This window comes from Lissotriton helveticus, chromosome 5_1, assembly GCF_964261635.1.
Source record: "Lissotriton helveticus chromosome 5_1, aLisHel1.1, whole genome shotgun sequence".
NCBI classification, from domain to species: Eukaryota; Metazoa; Chordata; class Amphibia; order Caudata; family Salamandridae; genus Lissotriton; species Lissotriton helveticus.
In genome coordinates, this window is record NC_136065.1 from 1678076905 (window position 1) to 1678098923 (window position 22019).

Here is a 22019-nt window from a genome sequence, read left to right on the forward strand (position 1 = left end):
ACACAGAGGTGGTGCTTTGCAGCGTGGGGAGCGACCTGTCCGAGAACACCGGCTGCCGGACGTGAAACGAGGAGGAAGCTTTACCACTCCGCCCATATTTTGACGGACCCGCCTGGTGAAACCGCCGCCATGGCTGTCCTTCTATGAGAATGCGGATGCGGAATATGATCCATCTAGTGCCCGAACACCCTGTCCTATAGAGGTTTACAAGCTATGGTATCATCCAAACCATAAAACGCTTTTTGGAAGAATGCGACTTTTGATTCTAACGTATCTCCATAACCGGCATATCCCGCCCACCTTAAATATTTATTGAGGACCCCAGGAAGGCACCGAAAACGTGCCATTTATCGAAGTAGATTGGTCATCGTTTCTCCACAGCAGACTACACGCTGAGGTGTTTCTGAATCCAAGAGCGCTTGGATATCAGATCTATTTTACTACTGAATACAACCCCTCCTTCCCCTTTCTTGCCCTGACGAAGGTGCGGCCTATCTTGGGGGCCTGGCACCGAAACGCGCGTCGGCGTTGAAACCATCTCCCCTGAACATTGTACGATCTATCCCCGGCCTATGGCTGAGAGGAATATTCAGGATGTTCTCAGGGCAATTTACCTCAAAGTCCATCTGAGCAGAATGTTTGAATGAGCCTTGTATGAGTATGATTGGTTGCGATGTATGAATTTGTTGAAGTTTGAATGTTGGAAGGATGACGAGTTGTGTATATACATAGATGTTTTTACCTCATAATCATGAAATTTTTCAAAAAAAATGAGTTTGTACAATTATGTTATGTATAAAAATATTTGAATTATGCAAGAATAAAAATGATATATTTTCTATAAAAGTGCTTCTGCTTAAATTGTATATGGTCTTGAGTAATTGGTGAGCGCTAAAATGGGTGACTTTTGAAGATTCTGGACTCTAACTGAGCCTACATTTGATCAATTACGGGGCAGATCTACCTTCTCCTTCATGTAATTTAGTGTCCGAGAACAGGGTCAAGGGTCGCTCTCCTGACTGCGCTGCGCCCCGCCATATAAGGGGAGGTGGGAGGGAGGAGCAGCTGGGAGGCGAGGCAGCAAATTGGCGAGCAGGGGGGCGGGGCCGCAGCGGCGGGGACGATGAGAGGGTAGAGCGGGTTAGGGACACGGAAGTCAAAGGGCACAATAACTGAACAAGAGTACAAAATAGAAAGTATAAGAGGACACAGAAGTCAAAGGGCACAATAACAGAACAGGAGTACAAAATAAAAGGTGTAAAGGTGAAATACAAAACTAAAATGCGAGATCAGACAGCACAAATAGGGCAGGGCTAGCATGGGAAAAAAGGGTAGAGCGAGCGCAAGAGCGGTCTCGAACCTGCAGCAAGTGGCAGCAGCGGGCTCAGGAGCAGCAACACAGAGGTGGTGCTGTGCGGCATGGGGAGCAACCTGCCCGAGAACAGGGTCAAGGGTCGCATCAAAGGACAGAGAGAAAGAAGGAGAGAGAGATAGAGAAAGAGAGGAAGCGAGAGAAAGATGGACAGAGAAAGGGGGGCGAGGGAAAGACGGACAGAGAGGGGGAGCAAGAGAAAGACGGACAGAGAGGGGGAATGAGAGAAAAATGGACAGAAAGGGGGGTGAGAGAAAGACAGACAGAGAGGGAGGATGAGAGAAAGATGGACAGAGAGGTAAGGGTGAGAGAAAGACAGACACAGAGGGGGAGCGAGAGAAAGACGGACAAGGGGGGGTGAGATAAAGACGGACAGAGCGTGGGAGCAAGAGAAAGATGGACAGAGAGGGGGAGCAAGAGAAAGACAGACAGAGAGGGGGGCGAGAGAAAGACAGGCAGAGAGGGGGCGAGAGAAAGGCAGACAGAGAGGGGGAGTGATGGAAAGACGGACAGAGAGGGGGAGAGAGAGATAGACGGACAGAGAGTGGGGCCGCGGACATGGCACCCTCCACATCATGCAGCCCCGCTCCGCAGGCCACCAGGTCTCACTTTTTATTCTGCGTCTTGATTTCGCCATGGCAGAGGTCATACCAGTCACCCGGCATCATCGCAGGCTGCACACCCGCTCAGCTTTATAGGTGCCACTAACTCTGTGATCCAGGAGGCAACGCCAAATGGCCGTAAGCCCCCATAGTCCACTAGCTCAGGCTTACACTGCGGTCCAGCAGGGCACAAAAAACCTGAGCAGTCCTGACCGCCGGGACGGGGCATCATTGCAGGCTGCACACCCGCTGAGCACTGAAGGTGCCCCTACCTCAATGCACCTAAAGTCACCGTCCCGTGGCAGTGCGCCTGTGCCAGCTGCAGTGTATCTAGTGCCTCCAAGTCTGTGTCCTGCAAGTCATGGACTCTCTATGATTGGGTATCGTGGTGGGGACACCATCATGTCACCCGGGCCGGCAGAATGTGATGTTGCAGACCCCTGAGCCCCCATGCTTACATGAACACCACATGGATACACCCCGAGAGAGGTTAGAAATGGCATTGAGTACATGCACCCTGCCCTTTTTATTGACAGGGTCACATGTCCTTTGTTGCGTGTGCAGGATGGGTGTGGTGTGGATGTATACCAGCCATGAGGGAGTGGCTGCGGCATGCTGACAATTAGACCTGTGATCAGCAGATCACTACAGGGCAGACCTGGGACATGTAGCGTTGCCGTCCCATCCCTGTGAGCGTTAGCAGAGTGGGCTGGCCTGGCGTATGCCAGTCCAGCGTAAGGGTTTGTACAAAGACCCTAGGGCTCTGTGCGGGGTTCCGTATGTGGCTAGACAAGGAAGTAACAAATGAGTGTGTCCCTGTTGTTGCATTGGCGCCACCTGGACAACATTCTGCAATGTGTCACCCTGTGACCCAATATTTTGTTTTGTATTTTTAAGTGTGCAGCCCAGGCATCTGGTGCATTCTTCAGAGATAACTGGTCAATATTGCTACGTTTGCTTTCAGTATTCTTGCTGACCGTCTTAACCATTTTACTGTGGAATGATACATGGTCACTGTTGTTCATGGTTCTGCCAAATGTACCTGGGTGTGACCAGGGAATTGGGATGCTAAATGAGTACCCGCTTGCCTGTAATATTCTGATCATGATGGACTGTTTTTATCTTGGAACTAATAAAAATACAGTTTAAAAAAAAATGATGAGTATGAACAATGGGACATTACGCTGGTGGAGAGCTTGTGGCTTCAACAGACGAGAGAGCCATCATCGCCCTTGCTTTAACAAGGTTAATGAAAAGTGACTTACCCATTGAGGATTGTAGCCAACTATGGATGACATAAATACGATGGACCCTCCCCTGCAATAAGAAAAGCCCAACAGATTTCATTAAGGAGTGTGAAAGATCAAGAATAAAGATTCTAAAATCAAACATTTCATTTTGGCATTGTCCTACCTCATTCTCATTCTGTGCCCTGCCTCACTCTGAAACTGGGGACATCTTATCTCTGAGTAAGCACTCACTGCTACTGGTAATCTTCTGCCCACTCCCCTGTCTCTGAGGTAGTGTAGACCTGTTGAACCAATGTCAGCCTGGAAGTTTTGTGCTCTTCCTACCAGCAAAGTCCCCACTGCTGGAGCATAGTGGACATTGTTCTGTGCTAATTGAGAACTGCAACAAACTATATCCCCCATCCCACCATTCCCACACTCTCCATCAATCCAATTGGGCAATGTTAGAAGGGATTTGTAAAGACAATGCACCCGATACAAATGTTTTTATGAAAATCTACACATACGGCTCTATTCACGCCAGCAGGTATTCACAAAAGGATCCCTAAAAGGTTTACATACATGTACAACACAAGTGCACACAATTTAACAGTAGTTAATGCCCAGAAGCATGGTGGTGTTGGCAAAGAGTTTATGGACACCCACAAAACTCGTGAGTTTGTCATGTGGAGTGGTGTGGCTCACTGGTTAGAGGCGGCAGACCCCGAAGCAGAGGACGGCCCGGGACCAGGGTTCAATTCCCAATGCGGCTGGGTCGCGGAGCAGGGTCAGCGGAATCGATAATTCTCGCCTCGGTGCCTACTCTAACCATGGATCACACTCAGCAACTCTGGGCATTAGCTTGCCTCATCTCCACAACGGCCCCCCACATACGCCGGGGATGCCTGGTTTCACTTTGGAGATACCCAGTAGGGACCATCTCACAGGGAAAGCCAGGACGGGTTCCCCAGCGGTCTACAGCGTGTAGATACCCCATGTGGGGTGATTCATGCGCCTTACAAGACATCATTACATTACATTACATTACATAACCCCAAACTCATTGCCTGTTCTTTCCACCATGGAAATGTCCGGAGATGTATTCCTGCAATAGACTGGAGTAAATCCCCTTCCAATAAGGAAAGAGGATCTAACCCTCTTTTCCCTCCCAAACTCTGTAAGGTGATGGTGAAGATGCTGCTCCATGAGGATAAATGTGTTCCCTCTGGAGGAACAATGGAAAAGAAATGTGCAGTTATACAGCTGGGCTGCCTTTTCCCAAAGCTCAGTTGCACTGCATGTACAATGGCGCATTTGAAAAATGACGCTGGGAAAAAAATATCACATACTGTCATTCCTAGTAAAAAGCCTTAAAACCTGCGACTGGCATGGCTTTCCAGGAGTATCTCTGGCCATGTCTGTGAATTCCAAAACAAGGCAAACCTGAAAAAATGTATAAGAGCACTACTAGGAGAGTAGATACATTTATTGTGTAAATCTTGGCCCAATGTGTTAATTTCCATTTCTTAATAACATATTGGAAGTAACCTTTTGCATGTCACCGGAACTGTAGTACTATCGCTAGGAACATTTACAGCTGACATTTTGAAATTTGATCAGAATAGTTCCTGCCTTAATTTCCATCTCTTAACTATATTACTTGACTGCTCATTTGGATTCAATTTTGCTGAATATGAGACCTTGTTTGTACAGCCTTGATTGAGAGCTATGAAAGAAAGCTGTCAAACACAGTCTGATTAACACAATATTGCTATCTCCTAAGACACTCCTACCTGTTCTCCATCCCCACATGCCCAGTAAGAAGTCAACAAGACAACCCCCCCCCCCACCACCCCCTCGTGATGGTTCGGGCAGATGGTGCACTTCAGGACCGGGAGAATTTATTATAGATGTGCTAAAAAGTGGGCGGAGCCAGGGTGACAGTTAGGTTTCTTGCTAGAGGGAGAAATGATCTCATTTAAGGTGTGCTGTGGCCCTTTCAAGAGTAAAGAGATTCAGCTACGCATCTACCTCTTGAGTCTCTCGTCTTTTCATGACGAGCTCCCCAGCCATGTCTGATGAGAATCTGCGAATTTATCTGCATCACACCATTCACCTTGATTGCATTGCTCACTGTTACAAAACTGGGCATCCCTCACTGCGCACTAGCTATCTGTAATCTAGTTCATTCACTGTCAATTGAACAATCTGGCTAGAAATCATACAAAGCACACAAGCCCACAATGTCTTCATTTTAAATGCTGCATCTTCACAGATCTTGTATCTTCACAGACGTCAGAGCCTCATTGAAGGGCTTTCATTAACTTGATGATTTTTTACTCCCTTTGCTTACATTTGCGATTTAGAAGCTGTACAGAGTGCTGTTGACTTGAACTTTCAACCTTCTAACACCTTTCCTCTAGCTTAATGGAGTGTCATTATGGCATCTCGAGCACTGAGCTCTCCGGGTCCTGAGCATGCTGTAAGACCGAAACAGAGCCATCTACACATAATCAAAACAACACTCTACTGTATTATGGGGCATATTTACAAGCCACCGGAGCCTCAATTTGGTTGACGCTCCGCTAGCGCAGTGTGCTGGCCCATATTTGCAAGGCAACGCAAAGCCACCCTGTGTGGCTTTTCATGGCCTCATACACATGGCCCCCTTTAACGCATTACTCTGCATGAAAAGAGGGTTCCATGGGTGTTGCTCCAGGGCGGCTCCTCCTCAAGAGCAGAGGAGCATAGCCCCACCTGCTGTGAACCCGGCAGGCAGGCAAACTCAAATACATAAAATGGCATGTCAATGCCATTTTATTTATTTGCGATTGCATCAGCCTGCAAATGCAGGATTACAGCACTGGTTTACAATGAGCATGATAGATTGGCCGGCTGTTTTGCGAGAGCCAGCCCGACAAGCACACTGCATACACAGTAATTCAAAGGCCGTGAAACAGCCTGGGGAATGCTGGCAGGCCACAACAACACAGTAGTAGTCACAGGGGGGAAAAAAGGAAGGCCGCCCCCCACTCACAATATTATAAACAACAACGGGCCTCACCTTTACTACACCCAATCCTAAAAGGTACGACAATTCAAAGGGTTTTTCTCAATTATCTTGAGTTTGATTACTTTCACTACTCTAATTGTCAAGGTGTATCAATCACTGTTTTAAAACCCATCCAGGCTACGTTCCACCTCCAATTAGTAAATGTATGAAAAAAGTGTGAGGAAAGAGAGAGAGTACCTCACGGTATTAACACAAAGGGGGCTGCTGACTGGTACTCGCCAGCTTACCCCCTTTTCATCATAGGACACTCTCTCTGTGCGGAGAAAAAAGAGGAAAAGTGTGTATTCTCCTTTTGGAAGAATCTTAAAGAAAATGTGGTGAAGAGTGACAGTAAAACTTAAATATAAGTAAACCATCAGTGCCTACTATTTTTATCAGTGCCCGTTGTTCCCCTGTGGGACTCAGTGAACATAATTCTCACCTTTCACAACTGGTGAAGCTTGCTGGCCTGACAATTGTATTAGAAGCTGCAAGCTTCCCCAATTAAAAATGGTTTCCGTCAAACCATAATCAATTATTGCCAACATGTTTCGTTGCTAAACCATCTCGCAACTTGTTCAGGGCTAATAGGGTTTCCAATTCTCAGCTTCACTCAAGATTCACCTAAAACCTGTGCTGGTACCAATAAAAACACACAGAAAAAAAGCCAGTTGCAGTATCCATCTGACTTCCACGAAAACATAATGAATTACAATGGTGTTTAAGCACACAGTTTGCTACATATGAGGTACATATTCTTTACCTAGCGGTTGCGATGCCTCAGGGTACCTGCAACCGTCTTCACAATGGACCACGCATCCTATGATCACCTGCCCCCAGCGTGACTACCCACTATCTAGCCCCCTGCAGAGTTGCAGCAAGAGGCATATCATGTTATTACCTTGTTATCTCAAACACTAACATGCCTTTTTATCAATAAAAACATACTGCCAGAGTACTTTCAATTCTATTGCTTGTGCATATAACATACACATTTCCGTCATCAGCATGTAATATGGAAATATTTCAAACTGCTGTACAGCTCGCATACTTCCCATATCGATGCAGCCAGCGTGAAATACAATGCCCAATGCCAACAGTATACCGGTTCCACACATGGCAACACCTCCAAAGACCTACTGAGTCCATAGCAATTATCCACGCACTCCTTCAACTTACAGTGCACGTCCCAGTCTGCCTCTGAGCTAAAATCGTCTTTACCCCTGCCGCGTCCCACCGGCGTGTTAGAAGCTCCGATCATGAGCTAACACTGCCGCGCGGATTAAGGGCATTCTAAGTCCCACCCAGCAACCACATAAACATCCGGGGCCGCATCTTGCCGCGCGTATAAGGCAGCCATCTTAGAAAGGAAAATCAGCTCAAACACCAACAAAATTAAGTTTTAATTGACAGGACCCGACTATGCAATGTTCTTCAATGTTGTTCAAAACGCCCTTTAATCAGCCACCACATAAACAACCGGGTCCAAATATGAACGTCCGCCATCTTAGAGCTGGAAATCAGCCTCAAAACCGCCAGAATAAAGTTTGAAACTGACTATTGAGAAGAACCAACTTTTCCTTGTTTTTCACTGGTATTTAAGAAAAGCCTTTTACTACATATAACCATCTTATATCTGTAAACCACCAATGACCTGACTAATGATGTAGTCAAGTACCACTCATACCTCCCTTCAAAATTATTGCAGTGAACACTAAATACAAGCAGTATTTCAAATACGGTCTACCATTAAGAACGGCGACAGATTGAACTGTCACTCATATTGATGGCCTGTAGGAGGATAAGTGTTTTTATGATAGCGGTTTTAGATTACGAGAGTCGGTTGCGAATAAGTAGGCCACAGCTGTTTGCATTTATGTACATATAAAGAAAAAACAAATTTACTCGCTGTTCTTCTGTCACATATTGGAATAGGTGTTGTGTGGTTGTGATGAACTGTCTCACATTTTCAGATGAACAAATAGCTTTAATCCTCTCAGGGCCCTCTTTGTTACCAGATGCCCCGCTGACTACCAACTCTACAGCGAGGGAAGAATGGGATAAATTAACAAATCTTAAAAAACGCCAGATTCATGTAGCTCTATTATTTAGAATAGAATAGAACCGAAAATCTTTTTGCAGGACAAACAGTTCCGGGTAGACTGGAGCTATTAGCTAATAAGTGCACCCGGGACTGGTTAATTTTAATTATAAACACCGCCAAGAGAATGAGTGAGGAGTTGCTTAAGGAGATTCTTTTTTTTTTTTAAATCTTTTTATTGAATTCAAAGAACAAGAAAACAGAGAAACAAAACAAAAACAAGGCATTACGATACAAATGTGTCACCACGTTGCCCGGGGGGGGGTGTACAGACGTAAATCAAACATCAGAGCATACAGTGAGATTGGGGGGGGGGAGGAGACCAGAAGCAAACAAAATATCTAAATTCCTGCGGAGGAAACATCAGGTTGGGAGGAAGACAGGTCGGTATTAAGTTTCGGAAAGGGGGGAGTACATATATCGCCATGGTATGTGTTCCATTGAGTCCAGATTTTCCCCCATTTGCGGGGCCTGCCACGGGAAACATAAACGGTCTTTTCTCTGAACATGCACCAGTCCATGTTTTGTTGCCACACCAGAATTGTCGGTGGCCTCTGAGCGCCCCACAGCTGGGCAATGTCCCTCTTGGCAATCATGTTACCCAAGGTCACCCATCGAAGCTGCGCCTGATTATAGTCATTCGGCTCCCAGACATTCAGCAAACATCTCCACGCTTCAGGCATTATCTGCACACCCGTGACCTCACTCATAACATCATGCAAGCAAGTCCAGTAGCGTAGCACAGCAGGACATTCCCAAATAATATTGAGAAACGTGCCCACCATACCACAGCCACGCCTGCCAATCCATCCGCCGAGAACCCCATGCGCACCAAACGTGGACCAGTCACATACACCCTATGTAAAATTTTGAGCTGGACAAACCGGAGGCGCGCCGGGATAGCCACCTCCTTCGGAGAAGAGATCGCAGCCTCGTCATCGAGTTCTAGACCATCACTTGTCCACAACTCTCGAAGGTTATCCAGCAGGTCAATCCTGGTATTAATACATTTTTTATATATGAGCGAGATCGTGCTATCAGGGACATGCCCATCCAGTATCCGATCTTCAAGCGGGGACGCCTCCGGAATGTTCGAACCCAGGGGAAAAACAGACAGGACCGCATGCCGGATTTGCGCATACCGAAAGGATTCCCTATCATTCAGGTCGTACTCAACCTTCAGTTCCTCAAACGTCTTGACTCTACCCTTGATCCACACATCATCGACCCTGCTGATTCCAATCATGTCCCACCTATCAAAACCCTTCGACTGCCAGAGGGAGCCAAGCTTATCCGAAGCATAAAGCGGAGTAGCATGGGTAGGCTTGTCGGCCCATCCCGTGGCCGTTGTAGCACGATACCACACCTGTACTGCTGTTTTAGTGAGGCCTATAAGAAATCCGCCGGCAGATTTCGCGTATAGAGCCCTGTTGTAGTCTCCACCAGGTAGCAGCCATTTATCCATCGCAAAGGCCGGGTTCGGCGAAGGAGTGTAAGTGCCGTGGCTGATGGCCCCCAGCTGAGAGGCCCAATAGTAGCGACGGATGTCTGGGAGCGCGATGCCTCCATCGTACCAAGGGAGCGGCAGCTTCAAAAGGGCGATACGAGAACGGCCTTCCCATATCAATCGTCGCTGTAGACTTTCAATCTCCCGAAAGTAACCGGCTGGTACAATGTCAACCGTGTTTTGAAGCGCATAAAGAAATCGGGGGAGCGACATCATCTTAAACAACGCCGCTCGTCCCAGAGGAGAGAGATGGAGCCTACCCCACGCTACAACATCAGCACGGAGACGCTGGAGAGGGGACAGCAAATTGCGCTCATATCGAAGCACAGGGTCCAAGGTGATAAAGATTCCCAGGTACTTGAGTCCCTCCAGCGCCACCGAGATAGGACAGCCGTGTGGCAGGAGAGGAGCCTCGCCGGAGAGGACATAAATGCAAGACTTCGATCAGTTGATGACAAGACCGGAGTTTTTACGGAAAGAAGTCAAAACGTCAAAAAGGACGATCAACGACTTTCGAGGCGACGTAAGGTACAAGAGTATATCGTCTGCGTACAGAGATACACGATCCTCAAACTCCGGAGTCCATCTAATGCCCCTCAAAGATGGCTCCCATCTCAACCAAGCCGCCAGCGGCTCCAAAGGGAGGGCAAACAAGAGTGGGGACAAAGGGCAGCCCTGACGCGTTCCCCTACCGAGAGCATAGGAGGTCAAGACACGCCCATTCACCACTACTTGGGCTAAAGGGTCAGTGTAGAGCAATTTCACCCAACTAATTAAAGTGGGTCCGAAACCAAATTTAGAGAGAACCGCCCAAAGATAAGGCCACTCAAGCATATCAAACGCCATGGTGGCGTCCAAAGACGCCAAGATGGCCGGTTCACGCAAAGTTTCCGCTCGTGCAAGGACTCCATGCAGGCGCCGAAGGTTAAGTGCCGTGTTGCGTTGTGGTATAAATCCGGACTGGTCCGGGTGAACCAGATCGCTTATAACAGATACCAAACGATTGGCGAGCACTTTGGCCAGGTTCTTCGGTTCAGCATTTATCAGAGAAATAGGCCTGAAGGAGTCGCAACGGTCACGTGGCGCACCTTCCTTATGGATAACCACTATGGAGGCCAATCTCTGGTCAGGAGGAAGAGAGCCCGTCTCCAGTGATTCTAGAAACATCGACCGTAGATACGGCGAGCTTAAGGAGATTCTTGAGCTGGAAGACGGACTAAAGAGTGGTAAAGCACTTACAGATGCCAAAGACCAACTGGCACGGATCCAGGGTGATACTTTTAATTGCAGAATTGAGTTGTTTGAGATGATGAGGAAAATCAAAACACACAAATTCTTTGCTGAAAAGGAAAAAGTTTCTTCTTCTATTTTTGCTACCAATCTACACCGTCCCTCAAGCTTTTGTCCCCCGACCTCTTCATTGGGTCCTGAGGTGACTGTGTTTGAACAGCGTGTACTACATGACATTGAAGTCCTGGAACAAACCCATGAGCAAGCACATTTAAATAACATGAGCAAAAGCGACTGTTCGGCTATTGAATCGCTACAGGATAACAAACTGATTACGATCAAAGAAGCCGACAAAAGCGGAGCCGTTGTTGTACTTAATACTAGCGATTATGAGGCTGAAGTGTTGAGACTGTTGGGGGTCCGCACAAATTACCATCCCTTGATGCGGGATCCTACACCTGAACTTCTTGATACAATCAAAACCCTGGTGGTGGACGCAGTAGGGAAGAAATGCATAACATCTAAAGAGGTGGATTTCATAATCAATCAGAAACCGCGAGTCCCGGCATTTTACATCTTGCCCAAAATCCATGAGCCACAGCATCAGCCACCAGGGCGCCCATTTGTTTCGGGTATCCAATCTGTTTTGGGACCTCTGTCCCAATTTGCAGACTTTTTCTTGAGGGAGGCAGTTATTACGCAACGCTCGTACGTGCATGACAGTACTGATACATTGAACATTCTTAAGGATGTTGATTTTGATCCAAAGAATTAATTGCTGGTGATTATTGATATTGAATCACTACATACCAGCATCCCCCAGGACACCACGCTGGTGGCAGCAGCGCAGGCTCTGGGGGGAACTTGAATGGTTCTATGACACCCCCCAGTCTTTTGTCCTGCAATGTATTGAACTAGCACTTACAAAGACCAACTGTACCTGCAGGTGTCGGGGACTTCAATGGGGGCATCATTCGCCCGAGTCGGGCCTGCATTTATGTGGGCCAGTTCGAGGAGAATGTGATCCACCACACCTCCAAACCCTTTAAAGAGAATATCTCCCTGTGGAGGAGGTATATTGATGATGTCCTCTGAACAGGTGCAGAGGACCATCTTAAGGCATTTTTGACATGGTTGAACCAGGCTGACGAGTGCCTACGGTTCACGTGGACAATCAGCAATACATCTGCTGTATATTTAGGCGTGGACATCACTGCTGTGGACCAAAGCCTGCCTACTAATGTCCATCATAAAACAATGGACAGAAATTCCCTCCTTCACTATCGCTCGTTCCACCCAAGAGCCCCAAGGAATAATATCCCGGTGGGCCAGTTTTTGCGATATCGCCGCAATTGTTCAACAACTGGTAAATTTATGGAACAGTCGGAAGAACTGGTGACTAGGTTGAAGGAAAGGGAATATCCCATTAAAGTCATTAAGCAAGCCAGTAAGTGTGCTTTGAACACTCCACGTGAAGCTTTGTTGGGGAGGAATATTAAGGAGAGAAAAGTTTGCCTCCCTGTTGTCACCACTTTTGATCCCATTTCAACAAAAAAGAGACAGATAGTGAGAAAACATTGGTCTGTTCTTGACACCGCCACTAGTAAAATGCCACCATCATGGTTTGCATTTAAAAGAGCGCCCAATCTTAAGGATAAGTTGGTCCACACTTGCATTTCCATAACAACACAGTCAACTTCCCTTCCAGCAGGTCATCACCCGTGTGGAGGATGCTCGGTACGTAATCTTAATCAGGTGACCAAAAGTGTAATTCTGCATAATGGTAAAACTTGGTTTCTGAACAGGTTCAGTAATTGTAATAAGTCTAATGTTATTTACAGACTGACCTGCAGTTACGGTTCACATTATATTGGTTTACCTCATGAAAGGTGAAAGTGCGACTACAAAAGCACTTGAGCACTATTAAGGCCAACAAGTTGATTACACTGCAGGTGCAACACTTCAATGAGAAAGGACATGATCCCAGGGACTTGAGATGGACCGTTCTTGAGAAGGTGCTGGGTGAAACACACAATGTTGAAACCATTTTGGCGAAGAAAGAAGCTAAATGGATTTTTTCTGAACAAGTAGATCGGGAGGAACTGAACGATTCCATTGAATGGAACAGGATTAGTAGACGCTGAGGAGGGTGTGCTCAGTTATGTGTTTTGGACACTTACGCGTTTACATTCTAAGGGCCCTGTCCCCACTATATACTGTAATGGGGTAACAGCACCTTATGTAGGAAGTACATAGCGCCATTGAGATGTATATGTGGAGAGGTTATCAGGAGGGACCATGTATCAAAAGGCTTGACCCCTGTCTCCCCTTCCCTTGTTCTCCCAATGTCTGTGGGAGATCAGGATGATACATGGCTGTTTCCAGGAAAGCGGGATAGAATATTCTGTTGGTCACCGATTTGCATTAAGCATTTCAAAATACTTGTTTTCCTACATGCCATTAATAGTAGTTACAGGTCAATTTGTCCTTCCAGTCCTCCCTTTACATTATAATAGAGTCACAGTCAGTTATGTAGGGAGCACAATATTGCAACAGAGATACATGTGGAGATGGTGGTCTTTCTTCCGGGTAGGACTTTCATCAAAAGGCTTTGTGTCCCGTTTCTTTATCCCATTCCTCCTCCCGTTTTTCGAATGTTTATGTGGACTCTGGATGATATAGGACTGTTATTAGGCTAGTGAAATAGAATGCCGTTGCAGTCATGGATGTGCATCCAGTATCATAAAAACACTTATCCTCCTACAGTCCATCAATATGAGTGACAGTTCAATATGTCGCCGTTCTTAATGGTAGACCGTTTTGGAAATACAGCTTGTATTTAGTGTTCACTGCAATAATTTTGAAGGGAGGTATGAGTGGTACTTGACTACATCATTAGTCAGGTCATTGGTGGTTTGCAGACATAAGATGGTTATAATGGAGTAAAAGGCTTTTCTGAAATACCAGTGAAGAGCAAGGAAAAGTTGCTTCTTCTCAATAGTCAGTTTAAAACTTTATTCTGGCGTTTTTGAGGCCTATTTCCTGCTCCAAGATGGTGGTCGTTCATATTCGGACTCAGTTGTTTATGTGGTGGCCGATGAACCCCTCCCATGCTTATGACGAGCTCAGCTCGTCATGAGCCACGGTTCTCGTGTGGTCATGGCGAGCTGAGCTCGTCATTACCTTTAGAACGCTTGCATGCTGGGCAAATACACCTGCTGTGCGAACTTTCTAAAGAAACGGGTGTGCTCGTCATGAGCACACGAGCACTGTGCTGCATGAGCTCGTCATGAGCACAGGGGCGCTATGCGCGCCCGCCTCCCCGAGCACAGCGGGGGAATGTGCCAAGCAGGGAAGGGGTTAAAGGGCGTTTTGAACAACATTGAAGAACATTGTACAGTCGGGTCCTGTCAATTAAAACTTTATTTTGTTGGTGTTTGAGCTGATTTCCTGCTCTAAAACGTCCGCCTTATACAAGCGGCAAGATGCGGCCCCGGATGTTTACGTGGTTGCTGGGCGGGACTTAGAATGCCCTTAAAGCGCGCGGCAGTGTTAGCTCATGGTCAGAGCTTCTAACAAGCCGGTGGGACGCAGCAGGGATAAGGACGATTTTAGCTCCGAGGCAGACTGGAACGTGCACTGTAAGTTGAAGGAGTGATTGGATGATTGCTATGGCCCCAGTAGGTCTTTGGAGGTGTTGCCATGTGTGGACCCGGTATACTGTTGGCATTGGGCATTGTATTCCACACTGGTTGCATCGATATGGGAAGTATGCGAGCAGGACATCGGTTTGAAATATTTCCATATTACATGCTGATGACGAAAATTTGTATGTTATATGCACAAGCAATAGAATTGAAAGAACTCCGGCAGTATGTTTTTTATTGATAATAAGGCATGTTAGTGTTTGAGAAACCAAGGAAATACCATGATATGCTTGTTTTTGCACCTCTGCAGGGGGCTAGATAGTGGGCAGTCACCCGGGGGCACGTGATCATAGGACGCGTGGTCCATTGTGAAGACAGTTGCAGGAACGCTGAGGCTCCGCAACCACTAGGTAAAGAATATGTACTTCATATGTAGCAAACTGTGTGCTTAAACAACATTGTAATTCATTATGTCTTCGTGGAAGGCAGATGGATACTGCAATTGGCTTTATTTCTGTGTGTTTTTATTGGTACCATCACAGGTTTTAGATGAATCTTGAGAGAAGCTGAGAATTGGAACCCCTATTAGCCCTGAAGAAGTTGCGAGATGGTTTAGCAACGAAACATGTTGGCAATATAGAATTGATCATGGTTTGACGGAAACCATTTTTAATTGGGGAAGCTTGCAGCATCTAATAAAATTGCCAGGCCGGCAAGCTTCACCGGTTTTTAAAGGTGAGAATTATGTTCACTGATGCTCACAGGGATTCAATGGGCACTGATAAAAATAGTAGGCACTGATGGTTTACTTATATTTAAGTTTTACTATCACTCTTCACATTTTCTTTAAGATTCTTCCAGAAGGAAAATACACAATTTTCCTCTTTTTTCTCCACACAGAGAGAGAGTGTCCTAGGATGAGAAGTGGGTAATTTCTTCAAACTTATTGGGCTTAGTATGATGACCTCGGCCAGCACTTAATAAAAAAATTCTACCTTGCTATTGGCCAGTAAGCATAAATCCTTGATCATGACAGTCATGTGCAGAAGCTTCTCATACATCAAGGGATACTACTTAGCCACCATCGTTCAACATAGCATAAAGATCAAACACTGACCACTAACCACAGTCATCATGAAGTCCCCCACTTCACCATTGCTCTCCCATACAAACTTGAGAACAACTGATACACCATAAAGCCCACTCTCTAACGTTCCACGAAGAAAATGGTTAAGCCATTATTAAACTCCACTTCTCCAACATTGCCACGGCTGCCCAACCACAGCATCTTCTAGAAGCAGCCAGAAATGCCAACATGCCATACAGTGGATAAATGTGCTTCCATACAAAACTGTCACTAGGTGGAGACCCGGAACAGTATGGCACAAATGACTCAAACTTGCCACCACTATTTGCCTCAGAAATACATACAACAAAGCCATGTATAAAGCCAAAAACTGCACCTTCTATGATAGGATGACATAAGCCACACGCCCAAGAGAACAAATTTGAAGAAGTTCAAAAACTCTTCTGACCTCAAATCACTGGGACTTCTATTCCACACACCCTAGGGGCTGATACAACAAACTAGATTCATTTTTCACTGACAAAGTGTTAACAAAAATCACAGCCAAAATAACCCTCACAAGCTGTTCTTTATCGACCTCTAACATGCCCTTCTACATCCACCTTTACCACTGCATTCCAGCAATATAACTTGTGCTTCACATTCGATCATTCAAACACCCAGGAAATACTAATCCAACTGCATGACTAAGACACAGCAAGTACAGAGGGGACCCACATCCTTCTTTAATCACTGGTAAAATAAGCTGAAACAATTTCACTGGTAGTTTATCTTGGTAACAATTCCTTAAGAAAAGGAGACGTGCTATCCCTTCAAACCCTACTCAATGGTACCTCTCTTCAAGAAAGCTTTTTTGACCCTGCTACTCCCATCCACTACTGTTCCACTGATGGTTTCCATTAGATCTCTGAAATATTGGAAAAAGTGGGTGAATTCAGACCCACTTAGAGAAAAATTAACTCCTGTATACCCACCAATCTGGCGTGCGACCCAGACAACTAACAGAATGTGCAATACTCACAGCTTGGGATGATCTCCTAGCAGTAGCTGAACATGTTGCACTGAGCTTGCTGATGCTCCAGCCCCATTCAAGACGACTGATCATACAATACTTGTACACAGATTACAATTTTCAGAATTGTCTAGTTTACATCCTTTGTGTCCGATCATAGCCAGAGAAAAAGATTTGGAAATCTCTACTCCCCGAATCAATTGCAGAATCAATTGCAGTATCCAAGTCTACCTTACTATTTAGTATATACCTCAAACACGTCTCGGAAATCCCCCACATCAATCACCTGGAGTTTTAAGCCTATGCTAACAACAACCAAATCTGCAAGAGAGTGTCCAAGCAATTTGTGACCATAAACAATATACATCAAGCTATACATAGCTGGACTGACTACATTAACTGCAATATAATTATCTCAAAAACTGCCAATCCCCTCAATATCTCGTCAAGCATATGGATATACTTTGCCTCCCATGCCTCAATGTATTTGGTCAAAATGTACCCATGAAGTCTGAAGCAAGAAACTTCACAGATTGGAGTAATAGTAGCAGTAGTAGTAATGATATGTTTATGTAGACTATTGTCTATAAAAAACGGAATAAACACAAAATTATAATACCGTATTAAAATCATATAGACATCAAAATGTCAAATGTCTATACAAGAATAGTCTTTGAAAATCTTCCCAGAGCACAAGTTACGTAAAAAAATACTCCATTTTTAAAAGTAGGAAGATTGCCACACTACAAAGCTTAATGTCATATTTTAAATAAAATGATTACAAAATCTGACTTCTATATCTATGAAAATGAAGGCAATCAATTAATAAATGACTATTAACATTGCTGAACTACAAATCACATGTACAATTGCCTTCCTCATCAGTATGACATTTTTCATAATTTAAAACCGAAGGTTCAAGAGAACTCAAAATATCAGTAACAACTGATGGAGGTGGGAATTAGGTAACAAGGATACATATGGGTACATCTGATGTTCCTGCCAAGATTCCAACATTTGACCTGCAGATGGTTTCATCAATATTACAAATCTAAGTAGCTAAAATGATGGATGATTATAGATAATTATGCCACTGGATCAAGAAAACAATTCCTTGAAGTTAGAACAGTTGCTGCACCATCAACCACAGCCACCATTACTTTTGTACCCCTTGCATCATTCACCATCAGCGTTTGTGTCCAGTGGTCTCAGGAAACGAAGAGGCAAGTGATCAGGCTATGTAGCACAGCTGGACGGATTGAGGCAGAGCCACCCACTCAACAGCAGTAGAAGCACCTAATATCGTCTGCAGCTGCCCTCGCCTTGTCCTCCTCAGGTCCACCTGCTAAACCACCTTTTTAGCGCCACTGCGGCCACCTACTTGAAATCCTCTCATGTTGGCTCAGGGCTGTCTGGTGTCCGTGGGGAGTTGCGGTATTAAAACTACTCCAAACCACATCCATAAAGGAAGCCTGAATACTATCCTTTAGTTATAGATGCAATGATTAAGGCCCCACCTCATTGTGGTAGCGCCCTACAGATGGTCTTGCAGCATTCAGGATCAAGAGACTACAACAACCCCAAACTGGTGGCTCATATTTACACGTGAAAAGTGCCAACCTGTGGAATCCAACTAAAAAGCCTCCACTAGCTCTCACAACATGAAATAATCATTTTCAATATGTTCTGCCTTACCTACATTGAAAGATTTGCTCTCACTTAAACCCAAGCCACTTGAAAAAAAAGACATCAGCCATCACACCTCCCACACTTCACGTCTGAAGACATTATTGTCTTGCAAAAATCCAGAAACTAGCAGCTGGGTCAGAAGAGTTGCATTGCTGGTTACCCACAACTGTAAAAATCTTCCTTTAGAGATTGACGTTGATCATTTTTAGAGCACAGCATTCTCATGGATAGGTTTCTTAGTGCTGGGCCAACAAAGTGTTAATAAAGGTATGATTATTGATCAAAAGGAAAGGGGAGGCTGGTTGTGAAGATGTATTGTGAATGAATTCCAAATGTGGATAGCAGCCACAGAGATGCCCTGTCTGTGTCTCAAAGTCCGAGTTTTAGATACCTGGAGGAGGAGGAATTTGAGATTTTGTTTTGTGAGAAACCACTGCCATCTGAATCTTTACCTTCCTCATGGTATTCAGGCTCAAACTCAAAACTCACTTTTTTATGTCTAATGAGGTACGTTTCACTGCTGTACTGTTGTTTACTTCTTTTTCAATGAGCGGCTCTGTCCACATCTGTAAACTTGTTGTATTTTACTAATGCATCTATTATTAATATTAAAATATGACTTTTATTCTTTCTACCTTTACATATGTATTTTTTTCTAAATGTTTTTATTCAAGATTTTACACCATTTCCATTAACCCTACAGTCCACCCTCCCCCCCCGTCCCAAGGCAGACAATGCATATACACAAGACAAGAACACAAATCGACAGAAGAGGAAAAACAATAGCAATTTACACAATATGACCAGAGATGATATAAGAACGCACTAGAAAAAAAAACGGATGCCATACTACAAGCCAAATCCTTGTAGTCTTTCTTTAGAGTGGGAGCTTTACTCTACACCACCCATCACCTGTCGCCAAGCTATCAGGGGATTCCAGATTTGTAAGCCTTTCTTTTGCAGTTGCCTGCCCTTGCCTTTGTATATCCCAGTTTCAATATTAGCCACCGCTAGGAATCTAGCAAGCCATTGTTGGAACGATGGCACATTACGGTCCCGCCATGCAGAGGCAATGCAAAGCCTGAAGACAGCCATTTGCAATCCCCAGTAAAATGCTTCCATTAGTTAATACAACAGTTTTATCAAGCAGTGTGGATAAGAACTTCTCTACTTCTTGCTTAACCGTTGCTAGACCCACAAAAGATGCAAAGATATGTATGAAGTCAGCACTAAAGAGATTACATCTCGGACAGCAGGTACTCATACCGGAACCCCATTTAGCAATTCTATCAGGAGTATAATATAGGAAAAAACATGTTTTAAAAAATTCTGCCTGGAGTTTAGGCGACATCAGAATTGTTTGCGACATCTCAAAAGCATGGTTAAACTCGTTATCTGTAATGTCTACTTTTGTTTGCCATTTCTGTGATATTTTTTCCATATCGTCTGGAAACAATGCCATAATGTGTAGATAGATACATCCAATCCTATTCCCAGTGCCCTAGATTATTGTATCTAGTAAATCACTTTTACCCATACCTCTCTTCCCGCCCGCCTTTCGGGATAGAAAATCCCTTAATTGCAGGTATTTAAAGAAATCGCGCCAGTACAGCCCAAATTTATTTTTTAGCTCCTCAAACGATAGAATTCCCTCAGTGGAAAACAGGCAGCCCAACTGATTAATCCCAGCATCATACCATTTCCGCATATGGTTATCGTTAAATATAGTGGGTGGACCGCATTATCCATTGTTGGCGTGTAGAATGAGAATCTACCAACACCTACCAATTTCCTGACTGCCTTCCAAACTTTAAACCCGCTAAGTAGTGTTTTAAATCAAATTTTATTGTAATAACTGTCATGTAGATGCCTCCACCAATGCCCAGTACTCTCTCTACCTAACAATAATTGGAAGGTGGATGGTGTAGTGGTCTCTCCTATTTCATTTATATGATTATTCGCGAGTAATTCCCTGCTATAGAGTAGGACGGTTGCCCAATAATATGCTTGCAAATTCGGCAGGCCCAGCCCACCCGATCTTTTTGGAGGGTGAGAAGTTTCTGGGCACGTCGGGGTTGCGAGTATGCCCATATGAAGCTGGAAAACATCTGATCAATTGATCTAAGCCAAGTGTTAGAACATTCCAAACAGATTGCTCTATGGAGGTATAAAATCTTGGAGAAAAAAAACATTTTAATCGCATTTACTCTGCCTATAAGAGAGAGATGTAGGTTATCAAGGGACTTGAGATCTTTCTGGATTAAACTAGTTATTGGTTTTAGGTTGATGTTAACAAGATTTTCAAGGTCGGATGTAATTGAGATGCCTAAATAAGTTGCAGATTTTGTCACCCTGTTATCGTTCATTGAGCAATCTTTACTTAAAACTATCTGGGTTTTCCCTTGATTAAGTGCGTATCCTGACAGATCCCCAAATTGTTTTGCCCTTTCCTCTATTGCTGGCATGGCAGTACATGGATCAGTAGTTACAATAGCAATATCATCTGCATAGGCTAATATCTTGGTCGGAAAGGATTTTAGAATTACCGGCTTGATTGCCCTATCTTGATCTAGATGTCTGATAAATGAGACTATATAAATCGCAAAAAGTAGAGGCGAGCACGGGCAGCCTTGTTGAGTCCCGCGTGAAATTCTTAATTCTTCTGTCAGACTGCCATTAACCATCACTACGGCCTTAGGTTCTATATACAGTTTTAGAACGGCCTGGATGAATCCATCTTGGATCCCTATTTTGGCCATCGCTGCCCAGAGGAAGTGCCAGGAGACCCTATCGAACGCTTTTCCGCGTCGAGCAAGACTAGCGCCATAGGGTCCCCTGTCACCTCCATCCCGTCAAACAAGGTGATTACCCAGTGGATATGATTAATAGTTGATCTACCTGGTATAAAGTCATGTTGACTCGGTGAAACGACTTTGTGCATTAAAGGGGCAATTCTGTTTGCCAACATTTTCACGTATATTTTTTAATCAGAATTAATCAGGGTAATCGGACGAAATGAACCGAGCTGTTCCGGGTGGGGGGTTTGTTCTTTTTGGGAAAGATTATTATTTTTGCAGCAGGACCAGGACTTCGGTGGCAAACCCCCTGTAAATATATGTATGATTAGGTCCACCAGAATTTCTTTAATTTGATTTAGGAATACAGTAAAGAATTCTGAGGGGCTGCAGTCTACCTTTACATATGTAACTGCCCTACTTCCTCTGACACATCTAGCGGCAATTAAGTTGTGCAAATGAACAAACATAAACAACTTCAATTCTTCTCACCCTCGCTTCTGCATGTGAGGAACTGATAGCTTTGTCATCAAGAACATCGACTTCACATTTACGTCAAAAATCTGAAATAATCAAAAGAAAGGGAAGATTTTTTATAGGGAACAGAGGTCTGAAATCTAACAATCCATGGGGTTTGAGACATGCTCATATAATGACCATAACTTATTGCAGAGGGAAATGTTGCTGAGGTAAAAT

General features: G+C 44.7%; 1 protein-coding gene across 1 annotated transcript in view; it reads right to left on the reverse strand.

Annotated features, from left to right (window-relative positions):
• Positions 1 to 22019, reverse strand: part of LOC144755717 (dehydrogenase/reductase SDR family member 4-like) — a 236741-nt gene that overhangs the window by 34029 nt on the left and 180693 nt on the right. Inside the window, exons 5-6 of the mRNA XM_078644904.1 lie at positions 21816 to 21886; positions 3240 to 3291 (exon numbers count right to left, since the gene is read on the reverse strand). Of these exons, the coding sequence (XP_078501030.1) occupies positions 3240 to 3291; positions 21816 to 21886 (123 nt within the window). The remainder of the gene's footprint in view (positions 1 to 3239; positions 3292 to 21815; positions 21887 to 22019) is intronic.